Source organism: Coregonus clupeaformis, unplaced genomic scaffold (genome assembly GCF_020615455.1).
Source record: "Coregonus clupeaformis isolate EN_2021a unplaced genomic scaffold, ASM2061545v1 scaf0054, whole genome shotgun sequence".
NCBI classification, from domain to species: Eukaryota; Metazoa; Chordata; class Actinopteri; order Salmoniformes; family Salmonidae; genus Coregonus; species Coregonus clupeaformis.
In genome coordinates this window covers 981,654-1,005,034 of record NW_025533509.1, presented here as the reverse complement: position 1 = coordinate 1,005,034, position 23,381 = coordinate 981,654, and the positions used below count along the sequence as shown (strand labels likewise).

At 44.1% G+C, this 23,381-nt stretch overlaps 1 protein-coding gene across 1 annotated transcript; it reads left to right on the top strand.

Moving 5' to 3' along the window:
• The first annotated feature begins 1,132 nt into the window (after positions 1–1,132).
• Positions 1,133–19,716, top strand: LOC123483256 (aminoacyl tRNA synthase complex-interacting multifunctional protein 1-like). The gene is made up of 5 exons (XM_045212842.1): positions 1,133–1,282; positions 1,622–1,735; positions 7,928–8,127; positions 11,602–11,770; positions 19,312–19,716. Exons 1-5 carry the CDS (start codon positions 1,174–1,176, stop codon positions 19,476–19,478), a joined length of 759 nt encoding a protein of 252 aa, XP_045068777.1. The 5' UTR covers positions 1,133–1,173; the 3' UTR covers positions 19,479–19,716.
• The last annotated feature ends 3,665 nt before the right edge of the window (positions 19,717–23,381 follow it).

Below are 23,381 nucleotides of genomic sequence, written 5' to 3'. Positions count from 1 at the left end.
CAAACCTACATGTACATAGTACTTCAATCAATCAATCACCTAACCAAACCTACATAGTACTTCAATCAATCAATCACCTAACCAAACCTACATGTACATAGTACTTCAATCAATCAATCACCTAACCAAACCTACATGTACATAGTACTTCAATCAATCAATCACCTAACCAAACCTACATGTACATAGTACTTCAATCAATCAATCACCTAACCAAACCTACATGTACATAGTACTTCAATCACCTAACCAAACCTACATGTACATAGTACTTCAATCACCAAACCTACATGTACATAGTACTTAAATCAATCAATCACCTAACCAAACCTACATGTACATAGTACTTCAATCAATCACCTAACCAAACCTACATGTACATAGTACTTCAATCAATCAATCACCAAACCAAACCTACATGTACTTAGTACTTCAATCAATCAATCACCTAACCAAACCTACATGTACATATTACCTCAATAAATCACCCCAACTACCACGTACCCCAGTGCACTGACACAGTACTGGTACTCCTTGTGTGTGTATATATAGCCTCGTTATTGTGTTACTACTTTATTTTTTATCCATTAGCAAATGTTCTTACTTTTTTAACTGCATTGTTGGGAAAGGGCTCATATATAATCATTTCACAGTAAAGTCTACACTTGTTGTATTCGGCGCATGCACGACAAATTGGATTTGATTATCTCTGCATTGCTTGTGGAAGGAAGCCAGCCTCTTGAATAGGCCAGGCAGATGTCCCATATGGGCTATTATTTGAGCTAACATGCCTGTGTGCTGTAGCAGCAACCTGGGATTCTCTTGTGGTTGTCTTGTCTTTGGGATGCTTCCAACTTCCCAGGTTCCCTGATGTTATGAGGCCATATATTACATGATAACATCCCTCATGTTTTAAATGTCTGTTCTTTACTGTAGCACAGAAATATAATTCTTAGAACAGACTTTTTCCATTTAAGTGATGGTGGACCCACGATTCTATTTCTCATTCTCTATTTGTCATTGTGTTTTGTGTTAGGGTTGCTTTCCCAAATTCCAGAATGTCTCTGTTTCAAGTGTGTCTTGTACAGTAAATACCTGGGGTTCTTTCTCACTGTTAGGTTTTTGTTTTCTGGTTCCAGGTTCCTAGTAACACGCTCCCTGTCCCTGGTCAAGATGTCGGGTCACACTCCATCCATAACGAGGCTGGAACAGCGGGCAGCCGAGGCCGATCACATCATAGACTACCTCAAACAGCAGGTCCAGCTGCTCAAGGAGAAAGCCAGTAAGAGACGCCGAAAGCACGCGCGCGCGCGCACACACACACACACACAAAGACACATGCAAACATAGAGATGCATGCGCACACTCAATCTCAAGCAGAGTATGGGGTCAAATGTATTCCTCAAGCATTCTCAAATGGTTGAAATTCTTTCTAAAAAGACTTTAATTGAATGAGTTTGACCTCAACTCTACATGAGTGCACATTCTCAGGGTGAAGTAGCCTAGCTGGAGAACCGGTTTAAAGCCAAAGTTGGGGAGGGAAAGAGGCTGTAGGATAAAACTAGATGATGCATGTTAGTCCCTATAAAAGTCTGATAGGAGCTTGTCTGTCTGAACATAGAGGTGCAAGCCACCGTCAGAGAAGAGAAGAAACTGATGGTGGAGAACACCAAGTTGAAGAGGGACATCGAGCAACTGAAGCAAACACTGCTGGAGAAGGAGAAGAACAGAGGAGGTACGTAGTTTGTTGGTGACAGTGTTCCATCTCTGTCACATCCTGTTTAACTTCTGCTAAGACCTCCTCGGAGATGAAATACTGACGTTGTTCAGACTGCGATTGAGAATAACTGTCTTTTTTCCCTGAGGGGGGAACTTCATTCTTCAAAGAACAGACGCCATTCCTTTGGTACCGGCCTTGATGTTGTCAACCACATAGCTATAGCAAGCTGTAGGGTAAAGTTCTCACACTTGAGTCGTTGATGGCGTCTGAGGCAACTCATTAGCGACACATTGTTTGTTTTGCTGTATTAGTAACAGTCCTAGATCTTAATAAAATGCCTTTCTCGTCTCATTCTAATATTACAACCAGACCTTTTTTAACTATCAAAGTTCAAACAAATAATTGAACTCAAGTGCCCAAGCATGCCCATCATTAGCGCCACTAGGCAACCCCCCAACTGCCAAAGTCAAACGGCATGCCGCTCTGCGTGACTGGCGGCGTGCTACAACCCTGTTGTTATATCGCGCCTCTGTCATGCATTAACATACAAGGGCAAACAGTCTCTGTGATCATTAACATGTCAATAATGGCTTCCAGAGAGGAGAACCAGGTGGTAAAAAACCAGAGGATTAGTATGAATAGGTAATGTAGCCCTCATCAAAAGGCTATCCTCTCTACATGTTATTTTTTGGAGCGTTCGGGAATGTGTGCAAAAGGACGGCAGGATTATGTTTTAGGTTTTTCCACGTATCCAATTCCGATGTTTATTTTTTGGTATGTGTTTCAATGGGGCTTTTGTGACACTGTTAAAAAAAAAGTTCAATCACAGTACAGATAAAGTGTGGAGCTTTTTTGAGGGATATTTCAGTCGGGCCTCATCCGTTTGTTATGGAGATGACTAACTGAAGTAAAGTGAAGACCTTCAGGGATACTGTCTGGGCATTTTGAGCAACAGAGAACAACAGCAGGAGAAACAACAGCATTTAAAAGGTTCATCGCCATGTTGTTTTAAAGGTAAACCTTTGGAGTTCTGAACCTCCGCTCTCAACATAGAATTAAAATGTGGGTAAAGTATGACTTTCGTCCAAACTTAAACCTGAAATGACTTTTAAAACTATATTTCCTTGTTTTCATGGACACTGTCATTTTCCCATGAAAACATTTGTACAAAGCTGGGTTTAAGCTTCAGGAGGCTGGTCTTTCCTCCCATTGGGTCTATAAATAAGGTTTTCTCTATCATTATGCAACATTATGTTGCTGAAACTAATTAGGCAAAGTACATCTCAATGAATAGCCATCATATCCAACGATCCCTCGCCGTCATTCTCAATTCAAAGTTCCATCTGTCAGGTTAGATGGCTTTGTTATTCCCCTTTGTTATTCCCCACTGTCGGACCCACCCAAGACGTACTGCGCTGGTTGGGATATTTTATTTTTCACATTGTTCTTTCCTGAACGATTCCAGCAACTGTGGTGGATGCATAGCCAGGCCAGCTCAGTACAGCTTGGCTCGGCTCGGCTCTGTAGTGTGAAAAGGGTATTAGTGCCAGGTCCGTTGTAGACCTGTTCTCAACTGGCTTACCTGGTTAAATAAAGGTGAAATAAAATAAAATAATAAAGTGCCTCTGGGTTCAAAAGCAAAATAGCCAACCTGAAGATACAAGGTTTTCAAATATATTGTGTATTGGAACTTGGTGCAGTATCATACAGCTTATCTGAACGGTACTGCAGAGGAGCGTTCAACTCCAGTTCTGCTGATTTCTATCCATCTCTTATAGTCAGCCTCTGATCTCCACCTTACAAACCAGTTCTCCTGGATTCTAATCAGTAGCATCAATAGCAGGGATCAAATAAAACCAGCAGTACTGCTGTAACTGGAGTTGAATATCCTCACTCGTGGGTTAGTTAGAGCATGGTGCTGGCAACACCAGGGTTCTGGGTTCAATTCCCCGCATGGGCCAGATATACTTAATTCATGTGTCACTGTCAACTTTAAGGCGACATTCTAATATCCGTACTAGCATACCACTTAGCATGTGTCCAATGCATTGTATGCTGGTGTGGTTATTAGAACAGAGCTTAAGGGCTCCTATTAAATCACACGCGTGGAAATTCAGCTTTACAGCGTGATTGAAATTTAAAGGAAAGGTTCCTGTTTTAGCGGAGACTACATTCGTGGTAAACGCTGCTTATGTCGGCTCAATCGAAATGACCTTTACATTTCTATCGCGAGATCTGTAACGCTTCATCTTTATAGATTGATCAGGTCTCTTTGGATAGAAGTGTTAAATGAATCTTCTCTCCGTTTTCCCCACTGCAGTAAGGGAGGTGTCCATGCCAACTGCAGGAGACTCGAGTGTCCAGTGTGCCTCCAAGCCCACACCTCCTCAGCCCTCATCCCCAGCAAGGTCCTCCACCTCCACTGCCGACCCCTCTCCCAAAAACAGCGAGGCCAAGAAGAAGAAACCAGAGAAAAGGGTAAAGTGAAGAAAGAAGTGACTTGTTGTTGAAGTTGCAGGGCCCTTCCACATCTGTGATTCACACACTCATAATGGTCAAAACCCCTCAACGTTCCACCACCACTAAAGGCCCGGGGGTCTTAAAATATGCCATTTCATTTTTCGTTTCGTCAGCAAAATCGAAGTAGGCCTGAGCGCCTCTTCAGCGACAATTTGAGTTTTAAGTGTTCCATGATTTTGCTTTGGGATGTACTTCTCTGAAATTGCTTTCCATTTGGAACCACGAGCCCTTGTCTAAGATCCAGCGTTTCCATCAATGCTTGGCTGGATACAGCGGTCTGTCTGTACTTTAATGGCCATTTGTGATTTCCCAGGCAGGTATTCTCCATCTGAATCTCTAATATCTGGCGATGATGGATGAAAGGCACAAGGGGAATCTGCATATATAGGGGATCCGTTTCAAACTTTGGCCTAACATTTCAGTTTCCAACAATAGACAGGCTTTTTCCCGAAACAAATTCACTTTCTCCGAAACCTTTCGGTGATTTATCTTGAAGTAGATGTTTAACCTTGATTACTTTCATTTTAAAAAATGAAAACATTTACATGTTTCGGTGATGAGAGAAGAGTCTTAGCAGAAGTGTCAACGCGTAATGAGAGACAGGCAGAATTCCGGTTTGGATGTTTATGTTGTGTCGACGCCATTCATCTTGAGGCTTTGCACAACCTCCCCAGAGCTAAACCAGAGATGCTCTAATGCAGTGTAATATAACATGCTGTTCATTTCCTCAGTGTCAAATGATATCTAAAAACTCGTATTCCAGCGAAACTATTGAAATTCAGCGGTGTAGGGTTGTATTCTTTTGAACTTTTTTTTGTTTATTATTAAAATTATATTCGATATACAATAAATCAGTCAAAGCCTCGTTCCATTCAGACGTCAAACCCATCTGGACTAATTAACTTCCACGGCAACAAATTGGGAATAATCTTCCCCAGATTATTTACAAGGTTATAATTCAGAGAAGATGAGGAAGAGAATGCTTTGCGACGTAGAACTGAACCAGTTTGTATCTGACTTTTCTGACAGCCAGATGTCAATGGAAAACGGAGAGCAGTAAATATCTGATACTGTTTTTTTTTTTTTCTCCGCTGTTGACGATTTGCTTTGTTTTAGTACGTGTGGATATCCTCGTTTCCACATAAAGGCTTCGGATGTGACTGTGTTCCCACCTCTTCTAAACAATCATCGCCTGGCAATCAAATAAATCAGCCGGCCCATGGTGTGGTACACTGCTGCTCAGGGGCCAGGGCGGATGACGTCACACATCCAATAAACTGTTTTCGTAACAGTGCAGATGTTGACAGGGGCGTTAAGTAGGTAGCCCAGAGGTTAGAGAGGCGGACCAGTAGGTTGCTGGTTCGAATCCTGGGCTGGCAATATGGGAGATGAGCTGGCAACTGGAAGGTTCTCACCATCTAGAAAAAAAGGAGACGAGACTAGGAGACGAGACTAGGAGACGAGACCACTTTATACAATCCACTGCATATCATTGGAAGCGTCTGGCACGCTACAGCACCCTTGTATCCGTGCAAAGCCTGTCTGGGCCTATGTTTTAACAGTGGGTATTGATATTGGTATTTACTTTAAGTCTCCTCAGAAGTCTGTTGAGTTGTGGAAAAGTAAATGTACTATTTTTGAAAGCCTGCGGTGATCACAGTAAAAAATGCCACGCTGGGGCTCCAGAGTCGCCGGGCAGATTTGTTTTCACTTTGGGGTAAATTGGATCAGAACAGTCAAGATGGCTGAATCACTCAGCATAGTTTCCAGACAGACTAGGCTCAAATGGATCCTAATGAGTCTCCAGGGAACACTACCATAGCAGTGGGCTGAACATAATCTCAAATAAGCCTTGCATTAGATGCCTGGAGACAATATATTCTCTGGTGGACCTTTAATGTAATAAAGGCAGGGAGTCAGTATGCCATCCCTGAACTCAGTCCAGGATACTATACCTGCTGTGGCAGAGCCTGTATTGTAGTCCCGTGTAGCTCAGTTGGTAGAGAATGGTACTTGCAATGCCAGGGTTGTAGGTTCGTTTCCCACGGGGGGCCAGTATGAAGAAAAAAAATGTATGCACTCACTAACTGTAAGTCGCTCTGGATAAGAGCGTCTGCTAAAATGTAAATGTGTTAAGTAATATATATACCATTAAACAGACGCCTTTATCCAAAGAGACTTAGTCATGCTTGCATACATATTACGTATTGGGTGGCCCCGGGAATCAAACCCACTATCCTGGCGTTGCAAGCACCATGCTCTACCAACTGAGCTACAGAGGACCACAGCTTTGTCAAGTCAGGCAAACTCACTCTTATCCAAAATGACTTAACTGCAAGTTCGTATTGGGTGGGTGTGTGACTGTCTGTCTCTCTGTGTGTGTGGTCTCTGTTCCGCTGGTTTAACCCTTTCCTCTCTGTGTGTGTGGTCTCTGTGCTGGTTTAACCCTTTCCTCTCTGTGTGTGTGGTCTCTGTTCCGCTGGTTTAACCCTTTCCTCTCTGTGTGTGTGGTCTCTGTGCTGGTTTAACCCTTTCCTCTCTGTGTGTGTGGTCTCTGTGCTGGTTGAACCCTTTCCTCTCTGTGTGTGTGGTCTCTGTTCCGCTGGTTTAACCCTTTCCTCTCTGTGTGTGTGGTCTCTGTGCTGGTTTAACCCTTTCCTCTCTGTGTGTGTGGTCTCTGTGCTGGTTTAACCCTTTCCTCTCTGTGTGTGTGGTCTCTGTGCTGGTTTAACCCTTTCCTCTCTGTGTGTGTGGTCTCTGTGCTGGTTTAACCCTTTCCTCTGTGTGTGTGTGGTCTCTGTGCTGGTTTAACCCTTTCCTCTCTGTGTGTGTGGTCTCTGTTCCGCTGGTTTAACCCTTTCCTCTCTGTGTGTGTGGTCTCTGTGCTGGTTTAACCCTTTCCTCTCTGTGTGTGTGGTCTCTGTGCTGGTTTAACCCTTTCCTCTCTGTGTGTGTGGTCTCGGTGCTGGTTTAACCCTTTCCTCTCTGTGTGTGTGGTCTCTGTGCTGGTTTAACCCTTTCCTCTCTGTGTGTGTGGTCTCTGTGCTGGTTTAACCCTTTCCTCTGTGTGTGTGTGGTCTCTGTGCTGGTTTAACCCTTTCCTCTCTGTGTGTGTGGTCTCTGTTCCGCTGGTTTAACCCTTTCCTCTCTGTGTGTGGTCTCTGTGCTGGTTTAACCCTTTCCTCTCTGTGTGTGTGTGTCTCTGTGCTGGTTTAACCCTTTCCTCTCTGTGTGTGTCGGTCTCGGTGCTGGTTTAACCCTTTCCTCTCTGTGTGTGTGGTCTCTGTGCTGGTTTAACCCTTTCCTCTCTGTGTGTGTGGTCTCTGTGCTGGTTTAACCCTTTCCTCTCTGTGTGTGTGGTCTCTGTGCTGGTTTAACCCTTTCCTCTCTGTGTGTGTGGTCTCGGTGCTGGTTTAACCCTTTCCTCTCTGTGTGTGTGGTCTCTGTGCTGGTTTAACCCTTTCCTCTCTGTGTGTGTGGTCTCTGTGCTGGTTTAACCCTTTCCTCTCTGTGTGTGTGGTCTCTGTGCTGGTTTAACCCCTTTCCTCTCTGTGTGTGTGGTCTCTGTGCTGGTTTAACCCTTTCCTCTCTGTGTGTGTGGTCTCTGTGCTGGTTTAACCCTTTCCTCTCTGTGTGTGTGGTCTCTGTGCTGGTTTAACCCTTTCCTCTCTGTGTGTCCTATTACAGAGAAGGGAGAGAAGAAGCCCGCGGCCCCCCAGGAGGAGGCTAAGGTGGACGTGTCGCGTCTGGACATGAGGGTGGGACGCATCGTCACGGCCGAGAAGCACCCGGACGCCGACTCACTCTACGTGGAGCAGGTGGACGTGGGGAAGGCCGCCCCCAGGACGGTGGTCAGCGGGCTGGTCAAGCACATACCCATAGATCAGGTACTGGAATGCACAGCCTAGTAATAACACAGCCTAGTACGAACACAGCCTAACACCGGCTACAGGCCAACCAAATGTCAGATCAGCTCTGAAAAATCAGATCAGCTCTGAATAAGATCTGATCTGAAAAGATCTGATCTGATTGGTCAAAGGACCAATTAGTGGAAAAAAATATCAGAATTGGGCTGCCTGTCTAAATGCAGCCAAAGAGCCTCATCATGTCAAGTATTCACGCAAGGCCTGTGTCAGTCAGATACAACATCAGGTAGTTACCAGACAACTCATCGGGTAGTTACCAGACAACTCACGGGTAGTTACCAGACAACTCATCGGGTAGTTACCGACCATCGGGTAGTTACCAGGCAACCTCGGGTAGTTACCAGACAACTCATCGGGTAGTTACCAGACAACTCATCGGGTAGTTACCAGACAACTCATCGGGTAGTTACCAGACAACTCATCGGGTAGTTACCAGACAACTCATCGGGTAGTTACCAGACAACTCATCGGGTAGTTACCAGACAACTCATCGGGTAGTTACCAGACACTCATCGGGTAGTAACAACTCATCGGGTAGTTACCAGACAACTCATCGGGTAGTTACCAGACAACTCTCGGTAGTTACCAACCTCATCGGGTAGTTACCAGACAACTCATCGGGTAGTTACCAGACAACTCATCGGGTAGTTACCAGACAACTCATCGGGTAGTTACCAGACAACTCATCGGGTAGTTACCAGACAACTCATCGGGTAGTTACCAGACAAATGCCCTTTTGGAACGTTTTATGTGTCTGGAACACAGTCTGCCCACAGACAATACAAAGGAAGGCTGTTACTGAACTAAACAGGTAGTGGGAACTTAGCGGTCATTCAGGGACTTGGGCAGGCAGACCTAGTACACTACAAAGCTCTCTACATGCTTTTGGTAGTCAAATAACATTGGTTTTAAAGATTGCTGTTTTAACACTGCTAATACATTTTTTTGCCTTATTTTCAATAGAACAAATTCAGCTGTTTTTGTTGTACACACGGGTGCTATAATTCTGGCTAGCCAGGGTCATGTTCTGTGTTTAATAGCCCATGTAAAGGGACTACACCGGTGTAGTCTGTGTCTGGGGTTCACGTGACGCTTTTTAATGTCTACGACGTAGGTTTCTGCACACACAGACTTGGTTTTCATTTAGTTATTGCCCCGGAATTTACGATTTGTCTCCGAGACGCAAAAGTAATTTGTATGCAGTCTTATTCACCTAGAAAAAGTCCCCAGTTTCTCTGTGCAATCAAAACGCTCTTCTCGGTTTGCCTCTTTTGATTCATCTCCAAAGCATGGGGAGCCTTTGTACATCCTACTTTATATAGACAATGTATATTCCCTATAAATGAAAGCATATGCTCGTTGGAGTCTTTGTACCCAAACACAGTCGGAGTCAAAATATATCTATGGTTCTATGAGAAGACTAATTGGGAATTACATTTTTCATTAGATTTTTATATAAATGTATTGAAATACTTGTAGTTACGTAGCTATTGGCTACATTACTAAGCTAGGGCCTACATTTGTTTGACAATTCTTTTTATTGCATCTTAATGTACGTTCTGTAGTGGCTGAATTGTGAAGTGTTTCTTCACCACCGAAATAACCTTTTTCACTGAGACATTTGTCATAAGCCATAGTAAATTACAGAGACTCAAAGACAATCCAAGCACACGTCACTGTAATGACTAGATTTTGTTTTGTCATTTAAAGAGAGAATGCCTTCTTCCTTCACACCAGGGCTAGACGAGCAGCCTTCTTCCTTCACACCAGGGCTAGATGAGCAGCCTTCTTCCTTCACACCAGGGCTAGACGAGCAGCCTTCTTCCTTCACACCAGGGCTAGATGAGCAGCCTTCTTCCTTCACACCAGGGCTAGACGAGCAGCCTTCTTCCTTCACACCAGGGCTAGACGAGCAGCCTTCTTCCTTCACACCAGGGCTAGACGAGCAGCCTTCTTCCTTCACACCAGGGCTAGACGAGCAGCCTTCTTCCTTCACACCAGGGCTAGACGAGCAGCCTTCTTCCTTCACACCAGGGCTAGACGAGCAGCCTTCTTCCTTCCACACCAGGGCTAGACGAGCAGCCTTCTTCCTTCACACCAGGGCTAGACGAGCAGCCTTCTTCCTTCCACACCAGGGCTAGACGAGCAGCCTTCTTCCTTCCACACCAGGGCTAGACGAGCAGCCTTCTTCCTTCCACACCAGGGCTAGATGAGCAGCCTTCTTCCTTCCACACCAGGGCTAGACAATAATTATTTGGACAAGAAGAAACCACAGTTTTCCTTTCTCGTCAAGTCATTCATTCTGTCAGAGTCAACATGGCGACGGCCCGTGCATACAAGACATTGAGCCTTCCCTGTTTCAAGGAACATACTGGAGTTGAAGAACGACATGAGGAATAAAAAGCCAAACCCTTTCATTGGCAGCAATATAGAGGGCCCATTGCAGCATGTTGACTTGAGTGCCCTGGCATGTTTGTCCTTTGTGCGTTGGCCGGAATAAGGAAACTTTGGAAACCCAAATCCTAGCGTGTTTGGATTGTGTTCAGTTGTAACCCTCAACATTAAAGTGATTTCAGGCCTCATTGCCATTACATGAAATTGAATGTCAACCCCACACACATACACACACACACAACTTGACTTCTGTAGTCCGCACATCTGACCGATTACTTAACTGACAAGACGTCACACACCCAACACACACACACACACACCCTTTCCCCGTTAAGCAAATGGCGCTTGAGTAAGAAAAGCTGCCGCAAGAAGGCTGTCAAAACAATATGTCACACTAACGGGAATGTATGCAGATTTATGTAAACATTGAACTTTTTTAAAGGATGTTTCCAAAGTGAAGACATCATTATTTTCCTAGTTGTGACACGCACTATGACTTTGTACACTGGATCCTCGCCGTCCTCTTCTCTTTTGATGGAAATAGCTTCTGGCCTTCTCAGAGTTTTGGTCAACCTCTGAGGTCACTCCAGAGACATGAAAGAATAATGTTTTTTTCTCTCGCTCTCCTTGGTTTATGAAATAAGGCACACCATACACACAAGCCATATGCCGCCAGAGGCAGTCATTTTACATGACAAGATTGGACATGGTAGAATTGTGTGAATATGATTCTGAAAACCTCAGTACTGCAAAGCGGTCGAGAGTGGAGACCACACAAGTTGGTGTTTTCTTTTCTCCATTTTATCAATCAATCAACCAATCAATCAAGTCATAAAGTAGGCCATTCATTCTGAAGACAGCAGTGTAACCCTGTGTGGTTTGTACAGAATCAGAGTAGTGCTCCCTACTCTCTCTACTAGTAAAATATGTATTCTTTATTTTAATACTTTTTCCTACAAAAGAAGGTTGAAGATATATGTATTTAATATCTCTGTATCTCAGTATAGTTTTAAACCTTTGCCCTGTTTCATCGCCCTCCAGATGCAGAATCGCATGGCGGTGCTGCTGTGCAACCTGAAGCCAGCTAAGATGAGAGGCGTGCTGTCCCAGGCCATGGTGATGTGTGCCAGCTCCCCAGACAAGGTGGAGATTCTAGACCCTCCCAGCGGTGCCGTGCCCGGAGACAGAGTCATCTTCCAGGGCTTCCCAGGTACCGTAACACCGCTGACCATCTGGGCATGTATCCACAGAGTCTGAGTAGGAGTGCTGATCTAGGATCAGTTTGCCTTTTAGATAATAATGAATAAGATTGTATGGACAGATCCTAGATCAGGACTCCTACTCTGAGAGGCTTTGTGGATATGCGCCCTGACCTCTAGGGTCTACTTCACCATTAGCCTGGTTAAACCAGATTGAATGCTGCACTCAATGGGGAGCACAGTGTTCAGTATGGTTTATCCAGGCTACTTCATCATACCCTCTACAGCTCAACCTGCTTGTGACTAAGCTAGTACGCTGTGAAAGTAACCAGGAAGTGACTGCCCCTTACAGCCTTTTTGTAGTTTTCTTTTATGATCTTCAATGCACAAAAACGTAGCGCAATGGTCTTCAAGCACAAAAACGTCATAAAGGGCATCTGGTAGAAGTACATTCGTCCACAAACCCGTATTTTATATCTATCTTAAATGATTGCGTTTTCATGAATTTGATGATAAAATCGCAAAGCCAATTCAAAAAAGCATGGGAAACGAAACGAACGTAAAGCGGAAGTAGCCGTCACTTTCACAGGGTATTCTAACCTCGATAACACTTCACATATATCTTTATAAAGGGGGGTTGTCAAGGGTTTATACACTGAACAAAAATAGAAATGCAACATGTAAAATGTTGGTTTCATGAGCTGAAATAAAAGATCCCAGAAATGTTCCATACGCACAAAAGCTTATTTCTCTCCAATTTTGTGCACACATTTGTTTACATCCCTGTTAGTGAGCATTTCTCCTTTGCCAAGATAATCCATCCACCTGACAGGTGTGGCATATCAAGAAGCTGATTAAACAGCATGATTATTACACAGGTACACCTTGTGCTAGGGACAATAAACGGCCACTCTAAAATGTGCAGTTTTGTCACACAACACAATGCCACAGATGTCTCAAGTTTTGAGGGAGCGTGCAATTGGCATGCTGACTGCAGGAATGTCCAACTAGAGCTGTTGCCAGATAATTGAATGTTCATTTCTCTACCATAAGCCGCCTCCAACGTCATTTTAGAGTACTTGGCAGTACGTCCAACCGGCCTCACAACCGCAGACCAGGCGTAACCACGCCAGCCCAGGACCTCCACGTCTTGCTTCTTCACCTGCGGGATCGTCTGAGACCAGCCACCCGGACAGCTGATGAACTGAGGAGTATTTCTGTATGTAATAAAGCCCTTTTGTGGGGGAAAACTCATTCTGATTGGCAAACGTGGATCTTGAATCTAATGGCGGTAGAATAGTGGAAGACTGGACTATTGTCCAAAGGAATGGAAAAAGGAGCAAGGTTATTTTGGAAAACAAAATGTTGAGTTCTGATAATGTGCCCTCTTAAAGGAGTACGGTTTGTAGAAGAGGAGCGGATGACCCAAATACCAAACTTGAATCCGTTTGAGATATCTAAACTGGTGGAAAAAAGTATTCGGCAGTGGTGTAAAGGAGTTAAGTAAAAATACTTTAAAAGTATTTAAAGCATTTAGGTCGTTTTTTGGGGTATCAGTACTTGGCTTTACTATTTATAATTTTGACAATATTTACTTTTACTTCACAACATTCCTAAAGAAAATAATGCACTTTTTATTCCATACATTTTCCCTGACATCCAAAAGTACTCTTTACATTTTGGGTGGGCCTGGCTCCCAAGTGGCTGCGCCCCTACCCAGTCATGTGAAATCCATAATTTAGGGCCTAATGGATTTATTTCAATTGATTGATGACCTTATATGAACTGGAACTCAGTAAAATTGTTGAAATTGTTGCATGGTACGTTTTATATTTTTGTTCAGTATAAGTAGTTTGTAGACCATTATTGATTAGTTCATCTAGTTGGTTCAAATCCTGGCCATATCATGTGGGTAACTGAATTAAATGTGGTAAAATAGTTGAAGGCTTGATGTTTGCCATTCCACTGGCTACACTTTAAAGTAGGATACAATGAGTCTGGTACAATGACGGAACACTGCATTCATTTTAGCTGCATCTGGTGGAATGGGACACAGGGTCTGCATCCCAAAACATTGCACTTAGGCAAATGTAGTGCACTATGTAGGGAATAGGGTGCCATTTGGGACACATCCAGGGATTCCTTCTGTAAACTCAAGTCATGAATTATTTATGACCAAAAAGCCACTTCAGATGACCCAACACTAAAGAACATCAATAGATTCCAACCAAGGGGAAAAGGACTGAATGCATTGCCCTGAACAAAACAACAGGGTTTCCTTATTGCCTTTACATCGGTAGGTGAAATGAAGCGTGAACAACCAACTGTCCTCTTGCCAAGGGCAACAAAGGCTTTTATTTTCATTTCTTTGAAGAGAGGAATCACAAAGCCTTCTCAAGACCTCACAGGGTTTTCCTATTGCAGCGCTCGCTCCTCTGTTCTCTTTAGTGATGGGAGCTAAATGGCCTGTGACTGTTAACAGAATAGACAAACTAATCAACTCCCTCTGACAAGAAGTGTAAGTCCAGTCCTCTTTTCCCACAATCAAGCGTAGGGAGGTTAGGAGATGGGAGAGTTTGAAAGGCCCCAAATAATTCTTTGTAGCTGTCTATTTACCACCACAAACCGATGCTGGTACTAAGACCACACTCAATGAACTGTATACAGCGATAAGCAAACAGGAAAACGCTCATCCAGAGGCGGCACTCCTAGTGGCCGGGGACTTTAATGCTAATATAACAATAATTGGCAAATCTGACCATAATTCTATCCTCCTGATTCCTGCTTACAAGCAAAAACTAAAGCAGGAAGCACCAGTGACTCGGTCAATAAAAAAGTGGTCAGATGAAGCAGATGCTAAGCTACAGGACTGTTTTGCTAGCACAGACTGAAATATGTTCCGGGATTCTTCCAATGGCATTGAGGAGTACACCACATCAGTCACTGGCTTCATCAATAAGTGCATCAATGACGTCGTCCCCACAATGACTGTACGTACATACCCCAACCAGAAGCCATGGATTACAGGCAATATCCGCACTGAGCTAAAGGGTAGAGCTGCCGCTTTCAAGGAGAGGGACTCTAACCCGGAAGCTTATAAGAAATCTTGCTATGCCCTCCGACGAACCATCAAACAGGCAAAGCGTCAATACAGGACTAAGATAGAATCGCACTACACCGGCTCGTCTACACATCCGGCCGCGCGATGTGGCAGGCTTGCAAACTATTACAGACTACAAAGGGAAGCACAGCCGCGAGCTGCCCAGTGACAAGAGCCTACCAGACGAGCTAAATTACTTCTTTGCTTGCTTTCAGTAACACTGAAACATGCATGAGAGCATCAGCTGTTCCGGACGACTGTGTGATCACGCTCTCCGTAGCCGATGTGAGTAAGACCTTTAAACAGGTCAACATTCACAAGGCCGCATGGCCAGACGGATTACCAGGACGTGTACTCCGAGCATGCGCTGACCAACTGGCAAGTTTCTTCACTGACATTTTCAACCTCTCCCTGTCTGAGTCTCTAATACCAACATGTTTCAAGCAGACCACCATAGTCCCTGTGCCCAAGAACACTAAGGTAACCTGCCTAAATGACTACCGACCCGTAGTACTCACGTCTGTAGCCATGAAGTGCTTTGAAAGGCTGGACATGGCTCACATCATCACCATTATCCCAGAAACCCTAGACCCACTCCAATTTCCATACCGCCCCAACAGATCCACAGATGATGCAATCTCTATTGCGCTCCACACTGCCCTTTCAAACCTGGACAAAAGGAACACCTATGTGAGAATGCTATTCATTGACTACAGCTCAGCATTCAACACCATAATGCCCTCAAAGCTCATCACTAAGCTAAGGACCCTGGGACTAAACACCTCCCTCTGCAACTGGATCCTAGACTTCCTGACGGGCCGCCCCAGGTGGTAAGGGTAGGTAACAACACATCCGCCACGCTGATCCTCAACACGGGGATTCCCTCAGGGGTGCGTGCTCAGTCCCCTCCTGTACTCCCTGTTCACTCATGACTGCATCGCCAGGCACGACTCCAACACCATCATTAAGTTTGTAGATGACACAACAGTGGTAGGCCTGATCACCGACAACGACGAGACAGCCTATAGGGAGGAGGTCAGAGACCTGGCCGTGTGGTGCCAGGACAAAAACCTCTCCCTCAATGTGATCAAGACAAAGGAGATGATTGTGGACTACAGGAAAAAGAAGAGGACCGAGCACGCCCCCATTCTCATCGACGGGGCTGTAGTGGAGCAGGTTGAGAGCTTCAAGTTCCTTGGTGTCCACATCACCAACAAACTAACATGGTCCAAGCACACCAAGACAGTCACGACAAAACCTATTCCCCCTAAGGAGACAGAAAATATTTGGCATGGGTCCTCAGATCCTCAGAAGGTTCTACAGCTGCATCGAGAGCATCCTGACTGGTTGCATCACTGCCTGGTATGGCATCTGCTCAGCCTCCGACCGCAAGGCACCTCAGAGGGTAGTGCGTACGGCCCAGTACATCACTGGGGCCAAGCTTCCTGCCATCCAGGACCTCTATACCAGGCGGTGTCAGAGGAAGGCCCTAAAAATTGTCAAAATTGTGATTTGAAATGCCTTGTTCAAAGGACTGGTTTGATTCAGATGTAGAGAATTAGAGCTCTTTATACCAAATCATCCAACGGAACACAACCAATGGAATTTATAGTCTTTAACAGAGTGACTATACACTATCCCAGTGCCTTTTAACCATACTCCATGTTCAATGTCATGCCTGGGAAATGCACAGAAACCCAAACTAGAGGAATGCCTGCCTGAACGTCATAAAATGTTCAACCTCATGCCTCGCCCGACGTTGAAGGAGGAAACCCATCACCACCACCATCAATATGACTGATTTTAGAGTTGTTCTTGTCAGGAGTTAATTTAAAAATATGGTGGTTGGGCTGGCAAAACAAAATGTTTTGGGGGGGAGGAGGAGAGGAGTTGTGAGTCATGCGGTTGTTTGTAGGGAACAATAACTGAACTGGGAGTTTCCCTGAGATAGAGAAGGAGAGAGAGGCTGTGGAGATAGAAAGGGAGTATTGGGGAAACATGACGAGGGAGTGTCCATCACACAGACACCCTGACAGGACTGGAGGCCGCTGACATCAGCCTGGGCCATCCTTTCATCTCCTCCTCCTTTCTCTTCTCCTTCCCCCTCCTCTCCCCTCTCCTCATAGCCGCCTTTCCTCAAGCTGTTTGTTTTAACCATCTGGGCCTGTATCCACAGTCTGAATAGGAGTGCTGATCTAGAATCAGGTTGCGTTTTTAGATAATAATGAATAAGAGTGTATGGCAGATCCTAGATCAGCACTCCTTCTCTGAGACGACGCTTGGTGGATATGCGCCCTGACCTCTAGGGTCTACTTCACCATTAGCCTGGTTAAACCAGACTGAATGCTGCACTCAATGGGATCACAGTGTTCAGTATGGTTTATCCAGGCTACTTCTATACCCTCTACAGCTCAACCTGCTTGTGACTAAGCTAGTACGCTGTGAAAGTAACCAGGAAGTGTCTGCCCCCACAGCCTTGTAGCTTTTCTTTTCTGTTTTATGATCATCAATGTGCGAAAACGTAGCGCAATGGTGTTCATAATGGCACTTCCTCAATGGTGTTCATAATGGCACTTCCTCAATGGTGTTCATAATGGCACTTCCTCAAGCTGTTTGTTTAACGAGGGATCCCCTCGGCCAAAACCCCTTATTTTACGACTCTACGCACGTCAATTAGAGCCACATTCAGGCTGGCATCACAGAGAAGGACCACAGGATGGAAGAGAGGAGAGGAGGATCATGGAAGGCTGAGGGGCGGGGTTGCTAAGGCGGTCTCGTCGGTTTCTAGCTGTTCTGTACACAACTCTGGGTCGTTAAACAACACAGCCGCGGCGGTGATGGCGAACGCTTTTCCAAACAGGATGTTGTTTACAGTGAGGGATAAAGGATGATGGACTTGGGATTAGTTTCATTCCCTCTCTTATTTTGATGTCAGCTTTGGTCCCTCAGAATAAGGCTTCCACATCATAGAATGTCCAACCTCAGGCCTCACCCGACATTGAAGGGGGAAACCCACCACCACCATCAATGTGACTGGGAGAGCGAGGGAGAGAGAGGGAGAGAGAGAGAGTCCATCACACAGATGCCCCGTCAGGACTGGAGCCCGCTGACATCAGCCTGGGTTCTCCTTTCATCTCCTCTCCCCTCTCACCGGCCCCTCCTCAAGCTGTTTGTTTAACGAGCGATCCCACTAGGGCTTTGGCGGTCATTCAATTCCCACCGGCCAAAAAAACGTATTTTACGACTCTACGCACACAGAGAACGACCACGGGATGGAAGAGAGGAGAGGAGGATGGAGGGATGCGGAGGAGGAGAGGGGCGAGGCGGGGTTGCTAAGGCGGTCTCGTCGGTTTCTAGCTATTCTGTACACACCTCTGGGTCGTTAAAAAACATAGCCGCGGCGGTGATGGTGAACGCTTTTCCAAACAGGATGTTGTTTACAGCGAGGGGTAAAGGATGATGAACTTCTATTTTACTTTTTGACATTCCCTCGCTCTTATTTTGATGTCAGCTTTGGTCCCCCAGGATTCCATATTTTTCTTCATATTTTAGGGAGTTGTACTGTTGGCAAAATTTGAGACTTTCCTATGAACTTTAGGAAACTTTCCAGAATTGTGCAACTCTACTTTTTAGTGACATTCCGGTGCTAGCTAGTAGCACCAAGTCAGTCAGTAAGTCAGTCCAGCATTGGTCTTGGTGTGGATAGATGACAGTAATTACTCACACATTCACCAGCCCTAATAAGCACCCGTGTTCCTGTTTAAACTGTAGAGGGTGCCTAAGCTGCCCCATTACAACTTTCTCCCACCGCTTGTGTGCAACTGAGGAAAATTAAACATTTTGTTTTTCTTCACACGTCTTTCAGGATGTTTGTGATGATGAGTAGGAAAAGTTTACACCCCAACAGAAGCACGTTATGAATCCAATGCGGAGAGCCAGTTATGAATCCATACAGATGCAAAGTAATATCTAAACACTGCCAACAACACAATGCTGAGGTTATGAAGAACTCCCTAACTCCATTAGTTGCCGACAAACATGGAGGTTGTAGACGTTTTGAAATAGAGCTAAAAGAGTAATAGCTTCTGTAAAACCTCTGGCTTCGTTTTCCTTTTTTTATGTGTCAAAATCGACACTACACCAAGGAAGTACTCCCTGCAGCACAAACCAATCGTCTATCACAAGGCTACAGAAAAGCAAGCAAGGCAGACAAGGTGTTGCCATTGGAGTCATCATCTACTGGGGTTCCCCCTAGAGGCGTCATGTCATCGAAACTAAGGAGGAACGTTCCCCCTCAATTTTATTCATAAAAATATACAAGCGATGCACAATGAGATATTCAATATGGCCCCTTCAAAAAATCTAGTGCATAACACGAGTGTATTGCTCCATACAAGGTATGTAAGTCATAACTATCGGAGCTGTCATCTAGTTTCTCTCCTATGTTTCCAGGTGAGCCAGACAAGGAGCTGAACCCCAAGAAGAAGGTGTGGGAGGCGGTGCAGCCGGACCTGGAGACAGACGGCCAGTGTGTGGCCACCTACAAGGGAGCCCCCTTCCAGATCGCCGGCAAGGGAGTGTGCAAAGCCCAGACCATGAGCAACAGCTGCATCAAATAAAGGAAGACGAATGCAGATGACGGAGCCGTAGAACTAGAATTGTGGGAATGGGAAAGTGGGAAGGACCGTTCCAGCCATTCTATTTCTATAGGTGGAACTAGCGAAGGTCCTTGTTCAGCCTGTGGAACTGATAAAAACTCATCCATGACGGTGATAGTGATGATGTCGACGGAGGAAAAGGAAATGTTTTGAAGATGTTCAATAAAAAGGTTATCAGTTGGCCTTAAAATTGTTGCAATTGATTTCTTGTTTGGTTCTTCTTCATAAAGAAGCTGATAGGAGTGTGTTTACATCCTATAAAGCCTTTATAATGCTCTATAGCATTCTTAAATCATCCTGCAAATCACTTTTGTGATTTATTAGTTTGATTAGTACTTTGATTTAGAAAAGCGTCCATTTAATCTATTCTCTGGTTCGTTATGAGCCAAAGGAGAGAAATTGGGGTGTCATTCTACAAAGCCCACAAACAGACAGATCGATTTCACAGACGTTACGCGGCAGGCCTTTTGGACAGTGGGCAATGGTAACAGAATGATGCGGAGATGCAAAGTTTGGTAACAGAATGACGGTTTGTGCCATCATTCTGTTACCAAACTGCAGTCATCACGTGCTCTTTAAGGCTTAGTCATCACCCTCTCTTTAAGGTTCAGTCATTACCCCACTCGTCAAGGCTGTTGCTCAGCCCAGTTTTCAGGATTTACGATCCAGATCAAAAGGATCCTGTGTTGTGTTCAATTCTGTTCCTCCCGTCAGATTTGTTCCCTCTTAGCTTTTGGACTAAACCAATCTGAACTAATCTCTTTCAGTGGTACCCCTTCATATGCTACAGCCAAGGTCATGTCCCATGATATGACATGCACTTGTATTGGCTGTTTATTTTAAATAATCTAATGGTTAACAGAATCATTTGATTTCTAACTGACCAACACCTGAATCAAGGATCTCTTAGTATCATCTCTGGCAATCAGAACAATAAGGTCTGGATCAAAGTTCTAGCTCTCTCTCAGACACACACCAGAGTGCACTGGGTTCCTCAGCCAGGGGCCATACCAGTCTGTCTGGGTCCTGGTTCTAGAATGGTTTGACATAATCAGCAGGGTCCAGATTCACAAAACACTTCTTACGCAAAAACTTTAGAAGCTTCTTTAAGAAAATAAAAAAAGAAGTTCATAAGATAGTGTAAGTAAGTGCAATTCCTCAACAATATCTTAAGATTTAATGACTTTCTTACGATCTTCTCAAATATCTTCTTACAAATCTTTTTAAGATGGTTGTTACTAGGTTTTTGCTAGGCAACCGTTTTAGCTAGCTATCTAGCTAGCAATGGCTATCATGTTGGCATATTTCTTACTGAGATTACTGTTCTAAAACATGTTCTTGGGTTTAAAATAATCAATACTTAAAAGTTTGAGTAAATTAAACATGGTCTATTGCTTTCATGAGCTTTTTCTCTCACTGCCCTGAGTTCAAGACAAGGATTTAGCCATCTTGGAATTAAGAACATTTCCAATAACTTTATTTTCAAGAATCTAATTTCTCCTTAACTTTTTGCCTAAGGAGAAACATAAGAAATAGGGTGGGAAAAAATCCAATAACCTTTTTAAGGAATAGCAACTTTGCTTAACCTTCTTCTTAAGTCTATAGTTAAGGACAACATGCCAGTTAAGAAGACATTTCTTCTTAAGAAGGTTTTGTGAATCTGGGCCCAGGGCTGATTTATACATCCTTATTGCCGGTCTATTCTCTTGCGTCGATAGTAATCAAGTCCATGTACACCCCTGAACATCTGTAGTTAGACTGAGGAAGCCGAGTGTAGCATAGCCTTGTGTTTAATGTCCCATTCACTCTGCCCTCCTTTGAGATCTATCCCATTGGCAGCTTCAATATATTGCTGGGTTGTACTGTTCCATAGTCGACCACACATTTAGATTTCATTACTATATGATGCTCTGTTTAATGTGTTGACGTCATTCGCATATCTGATGTGATGCATATTGTGAAAATAATATATTTAGGCTTGTAAATTACATTGTCCAGTTCAAGTTCTTGAGGAAACAGTCGAAAGTACTTTTCTAATTGTGATACTAAATGACACGTTGTTGAGGATAAACCTATAGTATATTTCTAAATGGAATGTGTGACTCATGTTACTGGAATGCTTCTGTGTCAGCCTATCCCCAGTCATTTAATTTATTTGGTATATTCCAGAACAGATTCAACTAATCAAGGGCTTGATAATTAGTTGACCAGTAAAACAGCTGTACTAGAACTGGAAGCTGATCTAGTTGGTGAAAAGACCTATTAATAAATAAAAAAAGATCAGAATTGGGCTGGCTGTGTGAACGTAACTGACTAGACCAAAACAGTGGAATGGTACTATTCAAGGAGAACTGACCCCTGCTGAATATCATTTGCTACTATACCACGGTCTCTGTGTTGGCATGATTATCCGTAGAAATATAATATTATCCATAGAAATGGATATGTGATTATCGCCCTCTGACAGACAGCTTAACTGAGATCTGAATGTCTATTTCCAATGTCTATTTCTGTTTTTAGCACCATGGGCTCATTTGTCGTATTGTTCCTGGAGCAAAGCCGTGGCGGCGTTGAGTGGTAATTGGGGGGATGATTGTGGGGTTTCATGATAGGCTGGTTTGGGCACCGCCGTCATGGCTGCACATAGTCTGTGATTACTGCCAAGATTAAAAAGTCATTTGCACTTGTCATGCTCATTTTCATCTGTCTGAGTCTCTCCTCTCTCTCATCTGGGGTGTATTCATTACTCCAAACAGTTGCAAAACATTCTGTTGAATCTGTCCAATAGAAACACTAGTTTGTTGCAAAACAGAACGTTTTGCAACTGTTTGGAGTAATGATTACACCCCTGGGGTGGATTCACTAGGAAACTAAACGAACAAAACAGGGAGGGACCTACCTGAATTTGTCTAATAAAACTCTTGTTTCCATTGCAAAATGTTTTGGACTAATGATTACACCCCTGGTGTTATAGTCTAGAGTAGGGCCTAACCAGGTCAAGCTGAGTGAGGAGGACCTGGGTCACATTCATTAGGGACCAAATGGAAGAAACCGGACTGAAACAGAAAGGGACTACCTGGACTTACCTGAATGAACATGACCCTCATTCTCCTGTAGGACTGGGCAATTAGACTTAGATGAGTGTCCCAATATGATTGGGGTAATATTGAGACATGGGACACATCTCATCAGTTGGTCATGAGTGAAAGAGAAATAGAGAATATTTTTTTTGGAAAGGATTTGATATGCTTCAATAAAATGGTGGAAATCTGTCCATGTCTCGGAGGTCAAAACCATCCTTCTACAATGTTGTTTCCAATACTCTCAAAAACATTCTCTCACATCTCACCCACAACCTTTCACTCAAAGCAGCAGATATGAAAGGGACTTGATAGGTGGTGGGAAAAACCTGTTCATATATCAGTGGTTCCAAAAAGAAGAAGAAGGGGTGAGCTTCTGAGAGTAGTGTTGCTGTTGTGGGAGTATTTCTTGAGGAATTATTTCATTTTTATGGCAGTTAGACACATTGCTGATATGTTGTGAATCTGTGTTACACTAAATAACTGTGTTTACCTGGCAACTAATTATCTGTTTTCCTATTGGCCAACGCTTTAATTGTGTGGAGTTAAGCTTTATTGATACAGGAAGAGAGACAGTTCTTGTTCCGGTGGCTGATGGTGTTCAATGTGGTTTGACCATTAAAGCTGCTAAATAGTTATCCGTCTCCACCCAGTCCTTGCTCCTACAGAAAGTCATCAATCCACCTGTACTCGGACCCTCAACTTACTCGGTGATGGAGACAGTGAACCATTCCTATCTGATTCCTCCACTTACTCTATGTTTGACGGCTATGATGACAGCTAT

What these genes read in the sequence shown, in the direction of transcription:
- LOC123483256 (XM_045212842.1), top strand. Translation starts at nt 1,174, where the DNA reads ATGTCGGGTCACACTCCATCCATAACGAGGCTGGAACAGCGGGCAGCC. An exon ending in GCTGCTCAAGGAGAAAGCCA is followed by an intron (nt 1,283 to 1,621) that starts GTAAGAGACGCC and finishes GTCTGAACATAG; the next exon opens with AGGTGCAAGCCACCGTCAGA. An exon ending in AGCACATACCCATAGATCAG is followed by an intron (nt 8,128 to 11,601) that starts GTACTGGAATGC and finishes ATCGCCCTCCAG; the next exon opens with ATGCAGAATCGCATGGCGGT.